At 41.8% G+C, this 20,058-nt stretch overlaps 1 protein-coding gene across 1 annotated transcript; it reads left to right on the plus strand.

Moving 5' to 3' along the window:
• The first annotated feature begins 1,479 nt into the window (after nt 1–1,479).
• iglon5 (IgLON family member 5) lies at nt 1,480–16,668 on the plus strand. The gene is made up of 9 exons (XM_053326899.1): nt 1,480–1,486; nt 1,572–1,619; nt 1,729–1,807; nt 4,523–4,755; nt 6,454–6,573; nt 12,103–12,234; nt 12,529–12,649; nt 13,713–13,864; nt 16,565–16,668. The coding sequence occupies exons 1-9, from the start codon at nt 1,480–1,482 to the stop codon at nt 16,666–16,668; spliced, it is 996 nt and encodes a 331-aa protein (XP_053182874.1).
• Nucleotides 16,669–20,058: the final 3,390 nt, after the last annotated feature.

Here is a 20,058-nt window from a genome sequence, read left to right on the forward strand (position 1 = left end):
CTGAGTCTAAGACAGGAGGCATGAGCACAGCGACGCTATGCAACATTACTCCGTAGTAAAAACTGCAGATAAACGAAAGCTTGTGACAGTTTTTGAACATTGTACACAATGGTTAATATGCTACACCCTCTCCGCCCCTCCAAGGCTTTCAGAGAGGGAGAGATGGAGCCAGTTCTGGGATCCTTGGCCGGCCTAGATAGCACAAAAGCAGTGGCAGCAGAAGCAGCATCCATTAATGCGATTACAGCTTTTAGCGGGAGATTTTCAGGGCCAGTTTTCTTTTGAGACGTCATTAGTTTGCCCTCTTTTCTTGCTCTGCACCGGTATGTCAGCAAACAATCGCACACATTCACAACCATGAGCAACAGACACTGATCAGATACTGTTTTGCTTTTGTACACATCCATCCATACTCCACTGGTGCACACACAAAATCATATACACATGAATATGTGAATATGAATATGCAAGCATGAATACAGCTTATATTTACCATGCAATATCTGCACAGATCTGCCAAACCACACTAACATCTGCAAACATGTGAAAAAGAGAAAAGGCATTTATTTAAGAGATGATCAATTATTTTTTAGGGTAGTTGGCATTTCTCTGAACTTTCTGCTATGCTGTTTGAAAACCTCTAGCATCCATGATGTGCATTATAATTTTGAAGCCTTTCTCATTATTCTTTGTAATCAACTCAGGACCCTCCTTTAAATTAAAACCCACATTGCATTGCTGTCGTTTCAGGTTTCATCTCTTAATGGATTCCCATTCGGCATGCCTAACATGTCTTTGACTCTGCACACGTATTTAACAAACCTTGAGGTGCTTCTTAGCTCCTGACTGCAGCGGCTTCGTTTCATAAAGTCACCATTTATTAAACCTCAAGGCTAGACCGCAGCAAAAGCCTATTGATATATTGAGGTCGTCTTGCAGGCAGAGGGAGAAAGAGATTGTTGGAGATGGAGGGAGGGCACAAGCTGAGGTATCTAGTGTCATGCTGCGATTTGGCAGAGTTTAGGTGGACAGAGCCAGGTGTCTTACCGGGGAGCGGCCTGCCTTAGTAGTCAATATCACTGCCAACATATAAGGTTTTTGGTTATCTTTGTTTGCAGTCCAGGCAAGTTCACAAAAATGAGTTCTGTTTTGAAGTTGTTTTTTTTCACCTCAGTGTGTCATCTCACAGATGCCAAGTCCGTATTTCCTCTTCAGCTAATAGCTCTTAGGATGTGTGCCTGTTCTCGTGTGTGTTCGTAATATATGTTTGTGCTTTTGTAAGCAAGTGCTACTGTTTTGTATGTGTGTGTGTGCATTTGTGCGCGTGTGGGTCTCTGTGTGTGTGTGTATTGGTAGGCAGGATGAGCATCCCTTCTGTTACCGTTGCTGTCCCTTCATTTCACGCTCCGGCAGCTCCGCATGAATCCTCTTCCCTCGGCTCATTATCAGTGCTGTTCAATGAACGCGCATCCCACCAGAATGCAGGGTAAAACCGAATCATTATTCAAGTATGGGGGTCAGTGCAGACATTGTGACTCTTTTGTTTTGTATATTTAATACTTTCCCTTCAGAAATAAGTAAGCAGGATGCAGAGTACACCCCCGCCCAAACTCAACTTGGTGAGGTGGTCGATCTTCAAGCAGCAGGCCTGAGATTGATGAACAGCAGTGGAGCGTCTGGTGCCATTATTGGATGCTCACTGGTCTCCTCTCTCATTTTTCTTGGCAGGGTCCAGTGTGCACGGAGCAGAATTCGGACACCTGCCGGACAACATTACAGTTTTGGAAGGAGAAAGCGTCACTTTGAGGTAACTCTTGATCCTACACCTGCACCTACTAATTACATGAAAAACATGTTTGCTTTTCCCCTCCACCTGTCATGCCAGATTAATTGCCAATTCTCTGTCACATAACTTCAATTAGGCATCCCACATTGTGCCATATTTCCCTGTCCTATAGCTAATTGAATAATAATATCTGTCAGATGTCCCTGGAGCCATCCAGTCTGTCCACACCTTCTTTTTCCTTTTTTATTTTATTTAGATGTAACATTAAATGATGCACAGGTCTTCTCTATGTGTGGATGAACCTTGCATCCAACCACACCTGCCAAACTGTGAGTGATAAAATAAAAAATAAAAAAAACTATTTTCCTCGGCTCACAACCAAGCAAAAAAAGCAGCCAACTTTTTTCCCTCGTGAGGATGAGACCCGGACTTAGCAGCGTAAAAAATAAAAATACAAAATCCAAGTCAACATTACTTTCATCACCTTTAGGCCTACACCTCTCTAGATCTCTGAACAAATTCCTTTTAGTCATTTTTTATACTTGAAAGAAAAGTGAGCCCTGTAGTAAAATCAAATATGTTTTTCCAAAGCCAAATGCAGTTATGTCAATATTTGTTAACATCAACGAGTCTCTCTCCAAGTTGGAAATCAAAGAACCACAAAGCTGATCTATAATGTCATCAAGACGTGTAGCCTGAAGCTGTACTATTGATGCCTTTGAAAATTCAAATCTATGGAACTTATTTGGGACTAAAACCCTCAAATGAAAGCGGCTGGGTGGTAAAATCTGTGCTTTCAGAATCATGTTTTTCTGTCTTTACAGTTCAGTGTCAGTATTACTTTACAAGCATCTCTCTAAACAGTGGAGCCATGCCCACTGGTTTTAAACATTTTGGTAATGCCCTGCAGTTCTTTAAACCAGTTTGGCCTTAAAACCTTTCAGAACAAAACTTGTGTTCCCTCTAAACAAAATCCATAAGTCTATTGGTTTGGACCAATTCAACCAAAAGCTGATTTTTTATTTTATTTTATTTTTTCAAAACATTAAAGAAGAGCTAAGATTACGCACAAGAAAAACACATATTGGTTCAAACAAACTGGTTTATATAGTATACTGGTTATTTAGTGTAACAGAATCGTGTGTTTGTGCTTTACTCTCCTGTTTACCATCTTACAATCCCACAGACTTCTGTTGGGGGGGTCCCGGTGGACAAATGCTGCTTTAAACCACACTTGCAGTACTCAATTATTCTCTGAGTCTGATATCACAACACATTGTCAACTCTATACCTTCATGAGTAGCAATAGAATTACATATTTTGTAATCAGATGTGTGTCTAAGTTTAGTCTGCTCTGACCAGTCAATAGCTGACAAACAAAATACTAAAGAGCTATATAAATAAACTCCATTTTCATGTAAAATCACTTTTGCCCAAGTGGCACAAATACTTGTGTTATGTATGAGACAATACTGTTGTGTTGGCTTTGATGCGGGCCATTAAGAAGAGGCCCATTTGATGCTATTATAGTGCTCATTTCCTCTGGGCTTGCAGTCCTGTAGCAACATCAGCACCGAAGTGATTAATTTTAAAAATAGATTAATAGAGCATTTGTACACAGATAATGATTTTTTATGGAGTGATTTATTTAAACCCACCAGCCACAGATGTGATCTTAATCAAAATAATGGTCTTCTTTTTCTTTATTTTGTCCAACAAACCAATCTTAGCTTTTTAGAACAACTGTGAGGCTTTTAGATCTTGTATCAACATGAACATCAGCCCAGTGCCTTGTAGTCTATTTGTTAAAGGCTCCCAAGCTTACCTGCACTGTGGTTGATATGCACTGTGGTGTCACTGCCTCTGACTTGGCAGGTGATCTAAGATCTACCTCAACAGTGATATTTATCCAGGTCATATCAATTAAACATGAGGACTACAGAGGCATGTCCTCGCACTAAGTTGAAGCAGGTTAAGGACATCTAGTGGTCAAGACAAGAACTGAAGCCACAAAAGGGTCTGTAGTTCCCACATCTGGTTTCCATATCTGTCCTTTGTCCTGAGCGTGTTACATTTATTGTCAGTAACTTAATTGAGATTCTGCAGCCATTTCTAGACAAGATATGCTTGCGTTGTTTGTGTGGTATCTTGGTATTCCTTAAAAGATTATGATGTTATCTTGTGGCGAAGTTATGATTGCTTCTCATGCAATGCCTGGGCAAATATATAGTACAAATGAGTAAAATTATATACATCACTTTAGGCAGTTGAGTTGGGTGACAAATTATAGGGGAAAATTGAATGATTGTGTAGAGACGCCCCAAATGCAGTTGCTTCACTGGTTAGGACAGGCGGAGAATCTTGTGAAACACAGGCTATGACCTTTGCAGTAACTGTATTTCCACATAATTGAGACCACACTTATTGCAGATTTTGGAGTGACATGTTAGACAACACTCCACCATTATTAAAACAGAAAATATTATTTGGCAGAATTGTGTCTCACAATAGCACTGTATTATGACACCTTGTTTTTTCCCTTTGATATGTCACCCATTTATATATCTGTATCAGCTGCTGCCTGCTGTAATGAAACATATTTACAAGAAGTGCTTGACTTAGTCATTGTGTAATGTTGCAACACCTTACAGGATTAATACTTTTAATATCAATACAATCAAACAATCAGGTTGAAACAGGAATTTCAGCTGCTGGTCCCTTACTGTCCTCCTACAGATGTCGGATTGATGAGGAGGTGACCCACAAGGCCTGGCTGAACCGCTCTAACATCCTGTTCACGGGGACAGACAAGTGGTCGCTGGACAAGCGTGTGACACTGGTCAACAGTAACAACAGCGACTTCTCCATCCACATCGACAAGGTGCAAGTAACTGATGAGGGGCCTTACACCTGCACCTTCCAGGCCAATAACATGCCCCGCATCGCCCACGTCTACCTCATCGTCCAAGGTCAGCTGCTTAGTTGAGAATGAACCAGTGATGAGAAACTTTAAAGTGATTATTGCTTCTATGTCCCAACTCATTTCTCTGATATATATAGTCTGTAAGTTTGATTGCCTTTAGAAAAAAAAAGTAGCACCCAAGGTAATTTAAGCTGCCTTGAATAAAAGCATCTGCTTAAATGGCTTAATTATGCATTTCGTCATTCATCCGAGCGTCGTGCTGTCTATTGGGTGTGATTGAGGTTTGACATCAGGGGAAGCAATTAAAGTTTTCTATGGTTACGTTTTAGTTTTCTTTTTCTGGTAAATCACACTTGAATGTATGCTTAAATTTATGATGTACAACTTGTTAGTTCATGTTTTTATGATGTTTTAGTATTTAAAGGTTTGTATTTATGAATACATCAAAATGTAATTACTTGATTATGTCTTGCTTGAAAGCTTAGTTGGCCTATGTGTGTAGTGAAAAGGTAACACTAAGCTGAAGTCAAGTTGCATCTCACGGTGCCATAATAAGGCAGAATCTAAGCCCATTTGTTCTTTCCACATGGTTTGTGAGGCTTACTCGTCTTTATAAACAGGAAGTTAGGCAGATTAGATGGATGAGGAGGTGTGTGGGGAAGATGAGGTACACACAGGGGCTGTCCAACTGCCTGACTAAATAACTGACAGTGCAGGACCACGGCTGGCGCTCAGTCATCAAGTCAACAGCTAAGTGAATGAGAGTTTGACTGATCCTGAGTGACATGATGTATTGGTGCAACACTGCCCAAAGGATGGATCTCAGACCTTTTCCTCTGCATGTCAATTTCTATGCATATTTTTGGACTGTGTTGTGCAGATTGCAGGTATACATCACCAGCAGTATGAAACTGAAAACTTTTAACAGGATATATTAGGCACATTCTGCTGGAATGAGCTCACAAGGCCTGGCTCACAGATCACAGGCGGCAGAGACAATGAAAGCTGCTTACTTACAGAGTTTTCACATTACGATGCAGCCAAACAAACACTCTTGTCTGCAGGGTCCAAAGCTTTGGCACAAATGACCATACTGTATATACCTTATTCCAAGTCGCCTGCAATTTCAGCCATAGCTTGATATCACACAAAATAATTACACCCTCAAGTCAGTGCATCCGCCACTCCAATCTGTGCTTTATCGCTGCGAGTATTCAACTCCAGCAAGATAGAGAAAAATAGGATCCGCTGTAGATGTCTCGCAAAAAAGCAATCTCAGGGCCAAGCTCATTAAAAACAATGATAATGGGCCATTTAAATTCAAGGGCCATCTTGTTATCAAATTAACTACACAGATAGCGCTCCAACACTTTGTGAGTTTTGTATTCATTCAAAAACAGTATTCATGGGTGGTCATTCACTTTAAAGTAGAAGTAAAAATTGATGTGACTTCTACAAATGTCATTTTCTTTAAAGTTCAAATAAGAGCTGATGTCAGGAGGAGGAGGAGGAGGCCCATTCACAGCAATTTAGAATTCAGTGCGTTTAAGTAAACGGTCAAGCATATTGTTGCACAGTTCAGTAAACACTCAGACACAAATCATTATTCAGCTGATTGCCTGTCTGAGGTGCAGGGATTTGCATCATCCTGTAAACACTTCAGTAGGCTGTGAGACCAATCCTTATCAATACTTTCATTAAAGGCGATTTTTAGGACATATTCTAATAACATCTTGTTTTTCAGTGCCGGCCAGAATCGTCAACATCTCCAAAAATGTGTCAGTCAACGAAGGAGAAGATGTAAACCTCTATTGTCTGGCAGTGGGCCGGCCTGAACCCACCGTCACCTGGAAAGACCAGAAATGTAAGCTACCCCTCCTTGTTTGCTTGTCTTCAGATCCAAAGATCTCTTGTTCACAGCTTTGCCTTTATCTCCCTGTCTTCACAGTCATCCCTAACCCTGTTCTGCCTTTTAAAGTCTTCTTTTTTCCCTTTGCAGTCTGAGGCTTTATCAGCATTCAGCTCATGTCCATGTCTTTATCCCCCATTCCTGTGTCATCATCCTTAAACCCAGCTGCTTAGTCTGTCCCCATCTTAAATTCATACTACCGTATTTTCCCTGTGTCCCCATGTTTTGTCCCAAATAACCACCCATTATACGTAATTATCCCCACCGCGCCACCAGTAATCATCAGCATCTGTCTTCATCCACCCTGTCAACCAGCATCATGATGCCAACTGACGCTAACAGCCACTTTTGGCATTAAATCAGTTATTTTTAGCTCCCAACAGTATGTTGAGTCAGAACTAGTTCAGGGTGGTCAGAATGCACGACTTGATAGATGAAGTCAAATCCATTTTATTTCATCAGCACAGCATTTATTCTGTATCTGTTCCCATCTTTGTCACCACTAATGTCCAGAGTCAAGCAAATAACCGTTATGCAGCCTCTAGAGATTGTATGGTTTTAGGGTTTATTAGCACTGTAATGGTGGTGCTGTGTCATCTGTTTGGCACATAAAGCCAATTGCTATGCTCTCAATAAACCACTGTGCTATAATGTTCCTAAGTGAATTTTACTACTGTAATTGTTAGCTTTGAGGCCAAAAAGTGCTTGTCACTTTTGACTTGTGTACTTTTCTAATGCATTGTTGTTTTTTTTGTTACTGTCAGTTCAGTTAGTGTATTTCTTTGTGTGTGACTCCCAGTTATCAAGTAAAAGATCACTGAATAGACATATAAGATGTTATTGTTTTAAGAAACAGCTTAGCATATTATTTATGTGGTCTGATCTGCTCGCTGTAGTTGTCTTTCTTTATTGAAAAAGACTGTCTGATTACTACAGACGCTCTAAAGCGCCTTTGGTGAAATAACAGTGAATTGAGTTTGTTGTGTGAAATATGAGCCTGTGTTTCTGCCAGAAGATTTCAAAATATCTTGCATTGAACTTTTGAATCTGACACACAGAAAGTTTTATAGGGCGATATGACACAACAAAGAGGATTTTTTTAAAACTCTTACAATGTTTCGACAGTCAGATAATGAACTCTTTTCAAGGTCAGCATTGCATCAGTGTCATCAAAGTTGCTGTATGGTTAAGGTTAGTACATTTTATTATTATGCAACATTAGTGGCTGTGTTGTATCTTCACTACAGCAACAGCAGCAACACAGATCAAATGCTGTGCCACGACAAGCAATAATAAATAGGTCAGTGTGAGCAACTACTGAACACAATGTAATTATACTGTTAGGCCAATAAATGCACACACTACTGTAGTGCTATACTCAGACAGCTTTGGGCTTGCTCAGAGGTCTGTTCTACTTTGTCTCCCCTCTGTATGTCCCTGCTTAGCTTGCTGTGAATGCGATGTCCTTCCCTGCACAGCTAGTGTTTGTGAACCTATGCAGTACAGTACCTTGGGCAGCCTGTTAGTGATCACACCCCCACAGATACACAAAAATATAGAGGAGAAAAGGTAACCCATAAAGCATTGCATGTGCGGCACACACCTGCAGTCTTCCACACAAACACACTACCTTATGTCACAAACTCTGTGCAGTTGTCCTCACTTGCAGGCCCACAGCATTTCTCCTCTGTCAGCAGTAATCCTCCCTCTCTAACCACCCTCACTGTCTCACACGCCTCTCTCCTCTCTCCCCATAACCCCTCAGCTAGCCGAGAAAGAGATAGGGGCCGCATTGCTATTCCATGAGAGTCTCTGCAACCAAGCCATCAGTTGCAGGAGACCAGGGGCAGCGGAGAAAGGGGGGTTGTGGGGGGGGTGGACGAGCCCAAAGAAACAGCAAGAAGCTGCCAGCCATCTGTCCCCATTACTCAGAGACTGCGTAGAGAAACTGCAGGGAGGGGAGATGAGGAGACAAGTGTACGTGGTGGAGGTTCAGTGGAAAATGTGTGTGTACACCGAGAAAGTGCAGTAGAAAGAGGTGCAACTTGCAGACGGCAAGACAGCAAGACAGACCTGCTCACGGTCTTAAACGCCTTTGCAACTTGTCCACAGTCTTGGTACCACAGAATCCTTGCTCACATACAGATTGTCATGCTGCTCTGCACTGTTGTTTGCAGGCGCCATCTGCTTTGTCTTCACCAAAACACAGATACTATCAATCGGACCCATTCACTCTCAGTGGCATCCATCAGTTGACCCACAGAGACATACAGGCATTCTGTCTCATTCAGTTAAATACTCCAGTGCATCAGAGCCTTATCATTTGACATCCCATCCATTAAAACACACAGACATACAGGCTTAGCATGAATGAATGAAGAAGTGCATCCAAAGAAGACAGACAGGTTATGGTTTGTTTGGTTGAGATAGGTTTAATGATTTGGGACTTGTGGAGTAGCAGGTTAAGGAGGGATGTACTTGGTATTGATTACAGGCAGTCAACAGATGCAATCAAATCCAAAAGAAAGGAGGACATGCAGGCAAAAAACACACACAGTTAGGAATCATGGATCAGTAGGTAGGAAAAGAGTCTTGAAGCCCCAGAGCTCAATAGATGATCTGACATGTGCAGGTACTGTATATGAGTGGCTTTATATGTAAATGAGGAGCAGGTGTTCAAGTGAGTGTGGAAATCAGGTGATTGGGGAAAGGTGGTAACGTCTGAAGGTATGCGTTCAACAGGTGGAGGTGTCGCCAAGAAAATGTCACAGCTCTTTAATAAAAAAAATGTAATGTGCTCTAATAAAAAATGTTTTTAATGTGATGTACTTATGATAAATTATGAGGATGAAGATATTCTGTTTTTGTTATTGCCAACAAATCCTATGAAAAGACTAAAATCAACAGTGCATTAGTCCATCTCTCCAACTCCCTTACCGTGCGGCTCATTGTTCATTGAAGACAATACAGTAAATATTGAAAAACTAGTCCCAGCTATACAGTTTACTCTTTAAATAATGCTAAATAGTTTACAGAAACAGCTGGGCACTGTTATTTAGAGAAGATTTTACTCAAGCAAGAGTAGTTTCAGCTGTGGATTCAGTGGGCTAATGTGTAATACAAATTTATACATATCCTAATGTTGGCTGATTATTTTTTATGCATGTGTGAAGAGCAAAATCTGCTGTAGCTTTAGCTCAACTAGCTCAACTAACACTCCTGTTCCTTACTCTTCCAAATGACATGTGTCACCGTCTCAGCCTGTCCGTCCTTCTCCGTTTTAACCCCACGTCAGACTTCTCTGCCTCAACGCTAGTTTTGGTAATGGAAATGAATAAGAGGAGCCAAGAAATCAAGTGGCCTGATGATCTAGTCAGGCTCAAAGTGCTGCCGGGGAAATAGGGCATGGTTTCACTGTAGGGCAGGTCAAAACCCCTGATCCTTTTTCCCCCCCTCTCATTCACACCCCTCTCTCTTCTCAGGTGCAATCCAACTATCTCTGGTGGTCAGGAGTCAGGCTCCTTCAAAAGCCGTAAGTGGTTGATGGAGCTGTATTTTACAGACCCATTGTAGGAGTGCCAGGGGCCGGCTCCAGTCAGATATGATCTCCCACCAAAGTGGAGAGAGGTGTGCAATGCAGGTCCTGAAATCTCAGAGGATGGAGAGGGAGGGAAAGAAAGGGAGAGTGAGAGGGCTGCTTTGCTTTGTCATATTACATCACACATTGGTGCCAGTGATGAAAAGTCCATAGAAAAACAACCACATCAAATACTCAATTCAACATATCTCTCAGTTTCCTTCTTTATGTTACTGTTTCTCTCTTTTCCCTCTATCTTTATATCTGTGTATCTTTCAGTCTGTTCCACGGTATCTTTCACAAATTACCTCTCTCTCTCTGAGTTTGTAATGCGTTCTCTAGCCCTCGATTGCTCCCATTTTTTATTTTCTTTGTCCTTTTTATTTCTTCGAAGTCATCTGTAACAGCCTTGTGTGTAATTCCTCTAGAGCTAGCTGTCTGATTCTATCTTTTTTCCCGCTTTTTCCCCTCTGTGCCTCCACGGCTCCCCCTCTTTGGCAAAGTTGGGTGCTCTGCCTGCTTGACAGAGATGTCACAAGAGAGCTGTATTTATTAGGCTAATGGAATGAGTGAATAACATAGCACCCACCCCACCCCGACCCATCACCCAGCACCTTCCTGCACTCACTCGGGTGGCACAAGCAGCCATCACCGCGCCTGTCGCTCGCTGCTCAGCTTCTGCCGCAGCAGCTGCAAATAATCGTCTCCAGCTCAGTAGCCGCACTAATAATCCTCCAGTATAATCTTCAATTAGAACCGCCGCGCTAATCTCTGACAGGAATAATCGTGGCGTTTAGGGTCTTTTTTTGTGTGTGTGTGTGTGTTGCTCACAAACGTGATCAGGAGCCATTTGTGTGTTTGTGAAGGGAAGTAAAGGTCCAGTGATTGACGGTGGTTGTGTGCGTCTTTGGGGGGGGCGGGCTTTGAAAGGGAAAAGTGAGCGGCAATTTAAAAGCTGGATTTCCTTGTTAGTGGTGAGATTATATATTATGTCGTGTTCCACAGTCTGACTTCTTTAATGGGGTAAAGGGGAGAAAAAACGGCTAATGGTTTTGGAGGCTGTGAGACAGCCGGCTGCTAAGACTTACAGGAAGGAGGGGGTGTACTCTCATTCTTCTTCTCTCTCTTTCTCTCTCTCTCACTGCCACTGTCAATCCAATAACACCCTCCCTCAACATCCATTCCCTCACATGAAGGAGCAATAACTTGAAGTCCGTCCCTTCGATTCTACCCTCTGAAGAGATTCTGTGGCTGTTTGTCGCCTGAGGAAAAGCAGGCAAAGTGCGAGACTGACTAATTCGGTTGTGAGGGCACCTGGGAGTTTGTCAACATCAAAAACCAACCAAATATTCTTCTACTATGTAATGTGGTGAACAAGCCGTCACCCCCCGGTGTGTCCACAGCTCAGAAATAAAGCTTAGGATTTCCCCTGACATTGAAAAAGTAATGGTGTTAAATTATATTTACTTACTTTGCATCTGTAGAAAAACTTCATCAACTAACCCTTTACTTTATTGAACAAACCAGCCGGGGGCTCTTTATTTGCATCACAAATCAAATATTATTGACAATATTATTGATATTATTGACTGGAATTTAATATTATGTACATCATCCTCTTTTTTTTCAGCAAATTGTAATTTAAATAATCAAAATGCATTGATATACATGTATCACTTTCAGAAAATAGACCTGATATTGATTTTCTCCAAATCCTCCTTTCCAGAATATTCATGATATCCTCTTACTTGATAACTTGATGCCTTCCCCATGCTCTTAAATCATGTTATCTGTAAGAATGTGCTTCTTTTCAGCCCACCTGCAGCAGTATCTCAAGTTGGGAATCTTAAATCAGTCGCCTGAGTGATTTTGTGAGTGACCTCTGACCTCTACTCTATTGCAATTAGATGGGTTGGTGAGTGAAGGGGAGTTCCTGGACATCACAGAGATCAAGAGGCAGCAGGCCGAGGACTACGAATGCATCACCAACAATGGAGTAGCTCCACCAGATCAGCGCAAGGTCAAGGTCACCGTCAACTGTAAGCACTCCTCTCTGCATCACATTGGTGATCATTCAGGTCACACAGCTGGCCCTCCCTTGTTATGGTACAATGATGTATTAATGATATATGTAAATACTGTAGATGCATGATTATTATGTATGAATTCATACATCTTAATTTTGTACTCTCAGGTGGTTTTTCAACACTGGGGGCTACACCAGGGCTGACTTGACTTCTCAGTGAAAGAAGTTAATTGCTGAATACTTTCCTTCAGTTTCATATAATTTCTTCCCTTTTGTTTTTTGTTTTTTTTGTTTTGTTTTTTGCCAGACCCTCCCATGATCACAGATATGAAGAACATGCCAGCCCATTTGGGTAAGACGGCCATTTTGCGCTGCGAAGCCATGGCAGTACCACCAGCCTCTTTTGAATGGTACAGAGATGACCACAGGTGAGACAACTGAAGACTTCAGTTCTGATATGTATAGATGTATAGTGTAGACATTAAAGGTGGTATTTTTAATATATACACCTCAAGTTTTGGAACTTAACAGTACATTGACAGAAAATCTCTCTAACCTACACTGTGAGCGCTCATTTTAAATCATACAACACAGGGGATGTCAGTAACCTGCACTGATACTGATTCGGTTACAGTGCAACAGACCAGGAATAAGAGTTTTCTTGGTTAACAGCTAGCATCTCTGAGCCACAATCAAATCACTCTTTAATACTCATCATTTGTCTGACAACTGAAACGGACAGATGGGAACAGACAGATCTAACCGGCTGAGACTCAGCAGAGTAACCAGGCTGTATCGTTCCATCTTCTCCTACAGGGGATGTTGACTGTGGATGTTTGCCAACGAATAGAAAATTCAGAAAAGTTTTTGACATTTTTTGTGTTGTTTTGGCATTTCAGTGTTGACACAGCTCTCTATTAAACTGATCCATAAACCGCATTTTCAGATTTCGTAGTTCGGTATATGGACGTGTCGGCAGCTGCACATTGGCCTAGTCTCTGACATTAATACAGGCTTGAGATAATCATGTATATTTTTGCCATCTCTGGAGAGGGGAAATATTAGCTTGTTGGAGACCTATTTGTTCTCTATTTCCTTCACATAAACTGTCCTTCCAAGTTTGTAAAGGGTCCCAGACAGCATAGAAGAGTTAGGGTGATTTGGCATCAGGCAAAGCAAGAAGCAGAAGTGATTAGACAAGCTTTTGCCAGCCAGAAAGAGCTGTTAATAGAGTATAATGGGCCCCAGCAGGAGGTATCTGTTATTTATGGACTGTTAGATTTCACTATTAGTATAAGGTGAGGCACAGCCGATGTGTGCAGTGGGGCTATGTTTTGTGGTCGTCTCTGGAGAGACGGAGAAAAATCCTCTTATGTGGGCTGAGTCACTGGGTGTGATGTTATGCCGTGTTTTTTTTTTCTGTCACACTCTTTTTCTCATTTTCCTCCTGCTTCCTTCCTTCACTCCCGCTCTCCCACCACTACCACCCAGGCCGGTAGAGAGTGACAACACCCTGAGGATCAAAAACGAGAAGACGCGCTCGCTGTTGCTGTTCACCAATGTGACAGAGAAACACTTTGGCAACTACACTTGCTTTGCCTCAAACCGTCTGGGGGCTTCCAACGCCAGCATGCTGCTTTTTCGTAAGTTATCACACAGAGCTACATGCGTGTGCATACACACAGTGTGCATTTATGCAAACCCAGGCTTTCACAGATACAAAAATACATTGACATTTATCTTGTGTGACTATCAATCAACACGCAAGAGCTTGAACAGACACACATTCGAGACACACAAAACGATACAGATGCAATGACACACTGTTTTTCCCTCTTCTCATTTTCGCTCTGCACACAGCACAGCATTTTCTCAACCCTCTCCTCCCTCCTTCTCCCCATTTTCATTATTCTCCGCCCCATTAAAGCTTTGCTTGCCTATATTACCATCCCTCTCTCTCTTTCGTTCACACTCTCACCCTTCATCTCTCGCCCATACACACTCCTGCATGCATACACGTGCAGGCACACAGACAGTTGCTCTGCTCTGTCCCGTTACCCTAGAAGTTGTCATTTCTCTCCAAGCCCAATTCACATTAACCGTCCCCAATGAGCGATTTCCTACCCTTCCATTTCCCATCACCCTCCTCCCCCCCTTCAGTGCATTCAGCATTACCATCTTAAGTGAGTCCTTCATCTATCCCCTTTCTTCTTTCATTCCTTTACCCATTATCTCGGCCAGTCTCCCTTCAATGACTCACTCTACCGTCAGACCCATACATCTTCCTGCTCTCATTTTCCACCACCGCTGCCACTTCTGTCAGCCTATCTCTCCATCATCTGTCCTTCTGCCTCCTCTTTCTTTCCTAATCTCCTCCTGCCATCATTAGAACACAACAAACCCCTCTCTGTTCTGGACCGGGCACGGAAAATGGACCGTAATCGGATACTTTTGTGGCATTTCTATTCATATGCTGTCCCTCACTGTCATTGCCTCCCTTGACTTGGTTTCCCTGCCTTTGTACCTCTCTGTTCTCCATTTTAAAAGGTGCCACAAGTAGCATTTTAACATCAGCAACCCACTATCACATCAAAATTGCCACATTATTGTCTCAACCAATGAGCCTATTACTGAGACTACTGGCAGCATATATTAGCTTTCACCCTACACTGTTACATTATACATTAAACTGCCCAGAGGCCAAAAGGTACACAACAGGAAGAGAGTAGGTTAATTAAGGTTTCTTGTAACCGTCCTCTCAAGCATGATGTAATTTCCAGGCACAAATAATGTATTCTTGATGGTATGTTGAATAATATTGAATAAGATAATATTGATTTTTATTTTGCTTTCTGGAGAACAATTCTTAGGCCATCACTTAGGCATTTAATGGCTTTGTAACTTGAGATGAGACACGTTAATTATGAAATGAAATAGACCATGCACAAGGGGAAAATTCTGATATGTCAAACACAGGTGTAACTAATAACATTAATTGATTAACAGGCTATATTCCATTTAGGTATTCCAGTGCCAGGGTGCTTGTATTGTGCATGTGGGCTCTGGAGCTTAGCTTTCTGACTCCTACTTAATGGAACTGAGCCATCATTAATGTTATTAGTCTCACCTGTGCTTGACAAGTAAAAATGTCTATAACGTGTTAACTCCTACATTTCATGGCTTGAGATGAACCTGTTACAGAAATATGAAATTCAATAAAAACTTTCTCTTGATGGATATTTTAACATGTTGAACACAAGTGAAACTAATAAAATGAATACTGGCTGCAATCCATTTAGGTCTTTCAGTGCCAGGATGCTGTTACTGTGTTTACTGGCTCCCTGGCTTGGCTTTCTGGCACACTAAAATGGAAAATAGCCATTATTAATATTACTATTTTCACAGTATGACAAGTGGAAATATCAGAGCCAAATTTTGATCCGAAAGATGTGAGTGGACAACAGAAACGTCACAAGCAAAACCTTAGCAGCTACCTTAGCAACAAAGGCTGCAGAACAGACCACCATTTGTGGGCATGCTGACAAGGAGATGTACAGTAAGCTCATTGGCAAGGTAGAAAAAATTGTGGCAAACTAATCATTCAGGGAAGGTAAAAACCCAGACTATTGACTTGTAAGGAACATTTCTAAATATATTAGCCTCAAAGTTTGGAAACTTGACCATGTTTAATTTAAATCCAACATCAGAACAGTATATGAATAACAGAAACCCGCAAAAATCATGTGTCCCCTTTAAGTACAGCAGTCTCTTAAATGGGGTCCAAAAGCCATTGTCATTTTAATATGATTTATGGATTACAGACACAAAAATAAAATCCAAAGGATAACACGTTCAATTCTGAAATCCAAAAAACACATCACCCCATTTTAAATTAAATACATAATAACAAAAAATAACTCCCACATAAAACAAAATACAACACAACAATGTAATAGCTAAAGTAAAAATATCATGAATCATGATTTGTCATCATAAAAAAAAGGAATGTGGATTTTTGAAAGCCCACTCCCAGAAACAACACTATAGAGCTGCAGATGGTGGGCTGTAAAGCTGTTGGATTATGAAGGATGTAGTTCTAACTAAAAAAAAAACAAAAAAAAAAAACACCCTATCTTTATTACAAAACGCAAGCTAACTCTTAATTGTTTGCAATTAGTATACCGAGGCATAATAATTAATTCAGGTGATTAATTGTAATATCTGTAAATGTTTACACAAGCTGTCACAAAGACCATTTACACCTGGCAGTGTTTTCAGCTTTCTGTGTGTTTTTAACTTTTTCCTCCTTCCTCTCTTCTTTTGGTTCTTTTGTCTTTGTTCAGGACCGGGGGCCATACAGGGGCGGGGGACCGGTTTACAAGCAGGGATGAGTGTCGGAATCTGTGTTTTGGTTTCCCTCTCCACTGTTCTTCTGCTGAAGGTGTAAAGATCGAGCTTCGACTGGAATCGTCCCTAAATGTCCCTGAAAGCCCCCCCCTCTCCCTCCCTCCCTCCCTCACCCCAACCCGCCCCCCCCTCTGCGGAAGGAAGAAGGAAATGAAATTCTTTAATTACGAACCCATCACTGTGAACAAAAAGAATATGCATTATTCCAGGAGCCATTGAGTCATTGCATCAAACACACGACCACATCACCCCCTTCCCCAAACCCCAGCACCCTCAATTCAATTTCGAGGTCAACTCATTGTCATCATCTCTTCCTCTCTCTCTCTCTCTTCCACACACTTACACTGTTTCTCTCTTTCAGTCTCCCAGAATGCCTTGCAGATTTGTCTGACTTGGTACGTCCACCCTGACATTGTTTTCCCCCTACATTATTACCACTGGGCTGATGTTGATAGAGAGTGTATATTAATGATTATTGTGTCGGTGATCAATGAGAAAATAGCTAACAACTGGACGATCATTTATGTAATATACTGCATAGACTAATGACTGACCTACAATGTTTGCCTTATGGAAATGATTAATATAAATCACAGTATTATGGTGGATGAAATGATAGTTATAATGTGATACTGGTGGTCATGTGACCTTTTGAAAATTGTCCAACTGGTGACCATGTGAACACACATACACACAGACACCTTCACACACGCACGCACACACACACACACACACACACACGTATGGCTTTTTGATTTTAACTGTGTAGCAGTAAACCTGCTATGAATGATGTCAAAATGTATAAAAAAAAAGGGTGGGTGGTGTCGGCGTCCGTCTTAACTCCCCCCTTGTGTAATTTGGGGGGGGGGGATTTATATCAAGGTTGCGCATGTAGACCCCCTCACTACCCAAACCTTTTTATTCCCCCCCCCACTCCTCTCTGTTCAACGTGCTCTGTCTAGTCCCCCCTTCGCATCGCTATAGTGTTCTCTGCTCCGTGTCACCCTGCCCCCCCACCCACCACCGCCCTACTCCCCCCCTTCTTCCTCCCCAGTGTAAATATATGCAGTACAGAGGCCACGCCAGCGACCTCAAGTTGCCTGGTGCTGAACAACATCTCTTATCTGCCTCAACTATGCTCCAGTCTTCTGAAGCAGCAAGAGACTGTCCAATGACAACATTATCTTCTGTTTCAAAGCTGTGGCTCCATCCTCTTTGTCGCTTGTTGATAGCATGTACCGGTTAGAGATGTTCCTGTTGTGAGTCCATACTTCCTACACCCCCCCCCCCCTCCCTCCTTACCTGCCTCCCTCCCTCCCTCCCTCCCTATCTCCCCCGCACTGTGTCTGTTTTACTCTGCAAGGTTACCTGCTTTTACTTTTTTGGTGTTAATAATACTACCGATGATGATGATGTTAATAAGTATTTGAATAACTATGAATAGTAATTCCATGTGAGAAAAAAAGTGAACAAAATCTGATGGTAATGAGCCGTGCGTGGGAAAATAATTTTTGTACTTTACTCTTGAGAAGTCACACACATTGAACAACTACAATGAACAAAAACAAAAAAAAACAAAAAAAAAAAAAGATGTAAAGTTTTCGATGTGCTCTATTTTGCCATGACAAGCTTTTTAAAAACACATTTGAAACAGTCTGAGGGATTATTTCATCTGAGTCCAGAAGCAGTGAATGATGACGTAATTTATAATTTGTAACAGTTTATGTATTGGACTTTTTTGTCATGCTGTGAACTGCATTATACACTCATATACAGCATATTTGTTCACTTATCATAGTGTCTCTCTACGACCAGCTAGATAAATGATTTGGAACCATGTCAATCTCTGGTCGTGGGCATAAGTCTGTTTTTGTCCAGCCAGGCCACAGGCAGATAAAGATGTAATTAGCCATTACCTGTGGCTGGCTAAGTGAAGGAGCCCAGGCTCCACCTGTCCCTCCTGCCAGCCAGTGATGGCCCCCATAAATCAAGCTCAATCCTGCCACAGACAGGAATCCTCTTCAAGGACAACCTCGCCTCGGTGCACCAGTACTCCCTCCAATGTGTACCTGTGACATGCAGGCGTGGGCACTCCAAAACCCCCATGGCACAATTATTCCGCCACTTCCCCCACACAGCACAAACAGTGGGAGGTAAGCCCGTATTTCAATACAGTGGCACTCGTTTCTCCGCTGAAACACTGTTTCACTCACATGCAGCGACTATATGCAAATTTGCCACAACAAGCCTGCACGGAGAGATGAGTTTATCCCATCTGAACCCTGACTATACTGCAGCCTTAAAGGGGAGTTCCTCAGTATTGAATCAGTTGTCTGAATGTGTTTTGTTTGATTTTGTTTCAAACCAGCAATAACCCCTAACTCGACTGTGCAAGAGGTATCAGATATGGTTAAAGCTGTGGTGTAATATCTGAAATATTGCCATTAACAAGGTATATCAAATAAGTCTGTTGTTGTACTTTTACTGTGTACAGTACTCTGAAATGATTGTGAAGCTCTGTTTAAATGGCCCTTAATCTAAAACACTACATGTTGTACTCAAAAAGTCTTGCCCTCTGCAATGTAGTCGGGTTGTCTGTGTGACAGAACACACACTGTTTGTGCATGCATCTTGTTGCTCCAAAAATAATGACGGATTCCATTTCAAGCACAAGAGCAGGTCGTTTGGTCAGTGCTTATTTTTTCTGTCTCACTTTTTCATCCTCTCACTGTCGCTGTCTGTCATGTTGGGTTTTTTTCTGTTTCACACTCACATACTGTACACTGTTCCATGTCAGCGTCCCACTGGATTTGTCAGTGGCCTATAACATCTGTATGTACATAATCTGTCCTTGATGAAGAAAAAGAACAAAAAACAGAAGAAAAGATCAAAAAAAAAAAAAAACACGGACAAAAAAAACATTCTGTCATGTTTCTCAATGTGGGTTTGAAAAAAGCACGTTAATGTTCGTGTATGGGTGGATTTTGAAAAAAAAAAAAAAAGCTAACATTGTCTGTTGTGTTTAGGTTTATGGGTAAAGGGTCCAGATGGAGGTGAACTCGGGAAATATCACTTTAAATCATGGGGTGTGGGCATTTATACAAACAAGAAGCAAAAGAACATGTTTTCATGGGTCATGATGTATGTAAATGACTCACGTCTGGTGCCAGAGAGGAGGACAGAAGAGGGTGCAGGCAAGGAGGCAGCAGATCCCCTGAGTACACAATATGAGGGTAGATGAGGATGCTTTTGAGAGAGCAACCGGTCCAGTGGGCCTGTGGGAGGATACCATGACAATGCAAATCCAAAAGCTGAGAGCCAGAGGGAGATGGGATGACACTAACCAGACAGTGAACTCTCCATTTAGGGAAAGAAGACAGACAGGCTCTCATATTGCATTTCCAAACTTGAGCACTATGGTCTTTCCTAG

This window comes from Scomber japonicus, chromosome 10, assembly GCF_027409825.1.
Source record: "Scomber japonicus isolate fScoJap1 chromosome 10, fScoJap1.pri, whole genome shotgun sequence".
Taxonomy (NCBI): domain Eukaryota; kingdom Metazoa; phylum Chordata; class Actinopteri; order Scombriformes; family Scombridae; genus Scomber; species Scomber japonicus.

Excerpts from the sequence above, each read along its gene's own strand:
- iglon5 (XM_053326899.1), top strand. Across the intron at positions 1,620-1,728 it reads CCCCGCCCAAACTCAACTTG|GGTCCAGTGTGCACGGAGCA; the intron begins GTGAGGTGGTCG and ends TTTTCTTGGCAG. Across the intron at positions 12,235-12,528 it reads GGTCAAGGTCACCGTCAACT|ACCCTCCCATGATCACAGAT; the intron begins GTAAGCACTCCT and ends GTTTTTTGCCAG.